Source organism: Cupressus sempervirens, chromosome 8 (assembly GCF_028749045.1).
Source record: "Cupressus sempervirens isolate cs-2001-9-10 chromosome 8, ASM2874904v1, whole genome shotgun sequence".
Lineage (NCBI taxonomy): Eukaryota > Viridiplantae > Streptophyta > Pinopsida > Cupressales > Cupressaceae > Cupressus > Cupressus sempervirens.
Window position 1 is genome coordinate 510,918,896 of NC_143125.1, and position 5,420 is coordinate 510,924,315.

At 35.4% G+C, this 5,420-nt stretch overlaps 1 protein-coding gene across 1 annotated transcript; it reads right to left on the reverse strand.

Annotated features, from left to right (window-relative positions):
- Positions 1 to 207: 207 nt before the first annotated feature.
- On the reverse strand, positions 208 to 4,804 carry LOC149543440 (Tetratricopeptide repeat (TPR)-like superfamily protein). The gene is made up of 2 exons (XM_089798233.1): positions 1,500 to 4,804; positions 208 to 1,279 (listed from the first exon to the last, which is right to left on the reverse strand). Exon 1 carries the CDS (start codon positions 4,335 to 4,337, stop codon positions 2,085 to 2,087), a length of 2,253 nt encoding a protein of 750 aa, XP_089654359.1. The 5' UTR covers positions 4,338 to 4,804; the 3' UTR covers positions 208 to 1,279; positions 1,500 to 2,084.
- Between the last annotated feature and the right edge of the window lie 616 nt (positions 4,805 to 5,420).

Consider the following 5,420-nt stretch of genomic DNA (forward strand, 5'->3'; position numbering starts at 1 on the left):
CAATGCCATGGTTTTTTTCAGATGTTTAACATATAACTTGCAACTTGATCGCTTACACTATTGATATAATTGTTCCTTATGAACACTAGATTTGCTGCATGCAGAAAATGATTGCTACCAACTTGCAGACCATTTATTTGGTGAATAAAAGTGTTGCCAAATCACAAAATGAAATATATCACAATTTCTCATAACAAAACCCCCTGATAACATCCAACAACTTAATCTTTAATTTGTGTGTTTGATTGTCAAGAGATAGAACAGATACAAAAAAAAGTAATTTTAAATGAAAAGACAAGTCTAAAAAAATGGCAGAACAAAGATAAGGTACCTTGAACCTGGACACATGAATGTCTTCAGTTACCATGTCCAATAATCACTGAGAAACTTCTAAGAACATGACTAAACTTCTTCTGTGATACAGTAAATATGTAGCACCATACATGGTCAATTCCTTGTCCAAAACTGACAACAGCAGTGCAATATCAATACCTCCAAAATGCACCTACTAACTGATTGTAGCAGGACCATTGTAATGCATCCAATTTCAACTGTATGGGAGACACTGCAACATACCAATAATAACCTATGAAAGCCATTTAAAAGTCTAAAACGAATATCTCTCTATGATATCTCCACTGGACTTCAGTTCTCATTAAGCACCAGCCACCATCTCTGTTGATGTTATCATTTAGTTGTTCAATCTCCACTGGACTTCATAGATAGTAGACCAAGCCTGGCTTATCTATTTATGTAGAGGTCTTCTCTAACCTGGACTTCAGCTTTCTCCATGAACATATGATGTTTAGTTTCATATAGATGTTCAGCCAGCACTGATTTTCCAGAACTGTCATGTTCCAAATTTCTGCTGTGTTCTTTAAACCTGGTTTAGATATCTTACCATTTTCCAAATGTTGGGCCTACCAGAAGAGCAAACCACCAAGTGTGCAGCGCTACTGTTTATTGAGTCCAGCCTATCCTTACTAGAGCAGACTTTGTGATTTAAAACATTCATTGGCAGGAATGTTGATTACTGCCTTTCCTTTCAGAATATTAAAAATCCTTGCCGGTTTAGTGTTCATCTGCTTCGTATATTTTATCTTTTTCTGTGTTATGCTTCCATGCATAGTTCCATCCTTGTTTCTTTATAATTCCTTTTTCCTTCCATATGGAGTCAACTCCAAGCCTACGTCATGGTTCTTTCAGCCATTTATCATAGAACTTGCAACTTTATTGTTTACACTACTGATATCAATGTTCCTTGTGAATACTGGATTCACTGCATGCAGAAAACATATTACCAACTTACTAACCATTTACCCGGTGAATAAAAGTGTCACCAAAGCATGAAATGAAATATATCATTATTTGTCATAACAAATGCTCCAATAATATTCAATTTCATCTTTTAATTGTCAGGAGATGGAATACATAAAGAAAATGTAATTTGAAATGAAAACAATACAAATCTAAATAATTGCAGAACAAAGATAAGGTACCTAGAGCCTGGATATATGAGTAGCTTCAGTTACCACATCCAATGATCATTGTGAGAAATCTCTGAACACGACTAAACCTTCCTTTACAATACACTATATCTGTTGCATCATACAAGGCCAATAATTGTCACAAAATGAAAATAGTAGCTCATAATTGTATCTCTGAAATGAGGGTATTGACCAATAGCAATAAGACCACCATAATGTGCCCAAGTTCGATTCTATGGAAGCCACAGTGCAACATATCAATGATTACAAAAAAAAGCCTTTTGAAACCAATATCTACTCTAATCTGTTTGCCCTTAAGCTTCGTTTAAAGTGAGGATGGCTAAACCAGCTTTTACATCCGCATCATTTCATAATATATCACTTGAATACTCTGTTTCCATTCACCGTGATATTAAGATTAGCAATAGCAGTTAAAAAGACATCACGCATAGTGTTCCCATAAATGGGAAATATTCCAATGACAATGGAATAAATTTGCATTCAAGTTCAAACCATACTTTGGACAACTTGTATGCAACAAAATTTAAAAATAATCACTTATCCAATTTTGTTTCAGAGTTTATCAATGAGCAACACTCAATGGCTATTGTCTGGAACCAAACCCCTTTGCAACATTTCATTATGCAGCTTAAAGGCCTCTTTGTCACCTCCCTCTTTAAAATAGCCCTCAATCAGTGTTGTGTAAGTAGACTTATTGGGTACCATTCCCTTCTTTTTCATTTTTTCAAAAACTGCATTTGCCTCTTGCATGTTGCCTTGTCTACAAAGCCCATTGATAAGTGCATTGTATGTAATCACATCAGGCATCACACCAGCTTTTTCCATTTTGTGGAACATCCTTAAAGCTTCTGATATGTTCTCTTCATGGCAGTGTGTACGAATTAATGTATTAAAAGTTATGATATCAGGAACGAAACCAGTAACAATCATTTTATTTATAAGATCCTCTGCTTTCCTAACATCTCCTGCTTGGCAAAAGCCATTTATTATTGAATTATATGTGATGACATTAGGGGCGATGCCGTTCTTTACCATTTCTTCTCGTAGACTGAATGCTTCAGAAAATTTTCTCTTCCTGCATAATTCATCGATGAAAATGCTGTAAGTAATGTGATTTGGAGCTAACTTTCTTTCGACCATACCATTTAACAATTCTTTTGCTTTATCCAGATTCCCTTCCTTGCAAAAGCCATTGATTAGTACGTTGTATATTACAACATCAACCTTAATATGCCTTTCTAGCATTCCATTAAACAATACCAAAGCTGTCTCTGTTTCTCCTTGTTTACAGTATCCATCCATGATAGAAGTAATAGTCACATAGTCTGGAATTAGACCTCTTTCTATCATTTCAGTGCAGAGATCATTTGCTTCCGACAATCTTCTTTCCTTACAGAGACCACTAATCAACGCATTGTAAGTAACGACATCTGGCATAAAACCCCTTTCAACCATTTCATCACGTAACTTGAATGCCTCATTCATGATACCTTCCCTAGAGTACCCGCTAATAAGCATTGTGTAAATCACACAATCTGGAACCATTCCAATTCGCTGCATTTCCTTGAAATACTCCATAGCCTGCTTTAGCAATCCTGCTTTTGCATGTACATTGATCAGCAAGTTATAAGTAATAAAATCTGGAACAAGTCCATTGCCTACCATTTCATTGAAAAGGTTAGCAGCATTTCTTGTACTGCCTTTCTTACAGTGCCCATTTATCAAGACATTATAAGTTGCATTATTGGGGACCAAACCTTTTGCTTGCATTTCCTTCATAAGCATTCCCGCATCATCAACCTTCCCTTTTAAGCATTGTCCATTCATGAGAGAAGTATAACTGAAGACGTCGGGAACTAAACCCTTATCAGACATAATATACAAGAACTTGAAAGCTTCGCCCAGGAGGCCATTATGGCAATAAGCACCGAGTAAAGTATTATAAGTAACAATGTCAGGAGAAACCCTCCTTGGTTCCATTTGATCTAATAATTTCTTTGCACTTTCAAGCTTCCCTTCTTTGCAAAAAGCCTTGATCATTATGTTGAATGTATAAACATTTATGGAAATTTTGCTCTGTAGAACTTCTGTGTAAATCCTCCATGCCATGTCCACCCAACTGACCTTGACTAAACCTCCAAGTAGACTATTGCAGGCATTTATTGATGGAGAGAAGCCAGAACTCCTGATCCTATGAAAGGCCTCCGTGGCATCTTTCATCATTTTTGCCTGCACACAGCTCCTAATTAAAAGGTCAAAAACAAGAGGAGTCGAATTGCAGTTCACATATGTACTCACAAGATCATCTACAGCCCCAGCTGCCGTGGCTCCACTTCTTCTCACCATGCGGAGCAAAAGAGGCTGAGCTTCTGCAAGCCTCCTACCCTTAATCAATATATGGATCATGGCACTTAAGATTTGGCCCGTGTGTCTATATCTCTGTTGTTTTTCCACCCAACTGAAAAATTTAAAACACGTATCAACATTGTTTCTAAACATGTACAATACATTGATCACAACTAAAGGGTTCAATCGTTGACCTATATCCAAACAATTAAAATTTCCCTGCCTCAAGCCCGCACAAATCTTTTGAATTAGACTAGAATCGGATAAAGATGGAAGATGTGTCCCATCTTTAACTCTTAACGGGTCTGCTGTCTTCTCATTTTCAATTATTGCTTTGCTGCTTACGAGATGAACTTGGATCATTGATTTTGAATGGTTTAACATAAAAAAATGATTTTGAAACTGGAGAAGAAGCGCATTAGCTCTACAATAGTACAAATTCCTTCTCCAAACTCTTACCAGTCCTCCTCTAGAGTATTGCATCTTTTGTGAGTTGGGTGTCCTTGTTCTAATTCATTTTGCCAAAAGGGCCTACTTCCCTCTGCTCATTAAAATTAAAAGAATGGATTAGATTTTTAGGGTTTAAAAAGAATTAGCCCTGTCACCTCCTCATTCCGATTCAGGAATATCCAAACAAGTATTGCAAAAATGAACGGTCGAATCAAGGCCTCATTCATACTATTTTCAAGCTGGGTTTCAAACCAAATAACTTTCCCTCAATTCGAAGGGTTTTGGACCTTCCCGTTAATACAAAAGAACACATTCTTCCTCGTTGGCTTGCTTGTTTTCCCATTTAGATTAATTCCGGGTCAAATTGCATTCAATAGCAGTATCGTTACCTCTACTAGATATATAGGTTGACTCGCCCTTTAACTCCTGGCTGTAAATTCATGTCAAAGTATTTAAGCATATCAACCCCGCGTTTCATTATGTAAATGTGTTGGCTGTCACATTTAGGCGCAGTTTTCACTTCATATTTAAACCAAAGTTAGTAAACGTGAATTAAAATTTTGCGGACACCATAAATGAATCATATCAACAAGGACGCAAAGCGTCTAGTTCCTGCTGCCATGTATTTTGAATTGTAGCGTATAGTGTTGAGGTGAGAGAGCTTTGTAATTTTGGTAATTATTGCCATTTGATTTTCTTGTATTTGTTTTATTTGAATAAGTAAATAAAGCATCAAAGGTAGAATTAAGTTGTCATACAACGAAATACAATTGTCAATTTTTGATATATATTTTTTTGACCTAATTTGAAAATATGAATTCTTTGATTTTGTATTGGTTAGAACAATTAAAAGAATCAATTTTTTGAACAACAATTTTGAATTGAACATGTTAATTGTAATTTAACCTTGGAGAAATGATTAATAAGATGTTTTTAGATCATGATTCATTGGTATTGTTTCTAGTGTTTGAGTTATCATAAAAATATTCAAGAACATATAAATATGGTAAATATTGTTTCCATAATTTAGACATGGAATGTTTTATGCATTATTTGGAAATGAAACAGACTATTAATTCTATTTCAAATTACATAATTTATATTGAAACAATCATA

Bases quoted from the DNA above. Each gene is read 5' to 3' on its own strand.
- LOC149543440 (XM_089798233.1), bottom strand. From the start codon at position 4,337: ATGCAATACTCTAGAGGAGGACTGGTAAGAGTTTGGAGAAGGAATTTG.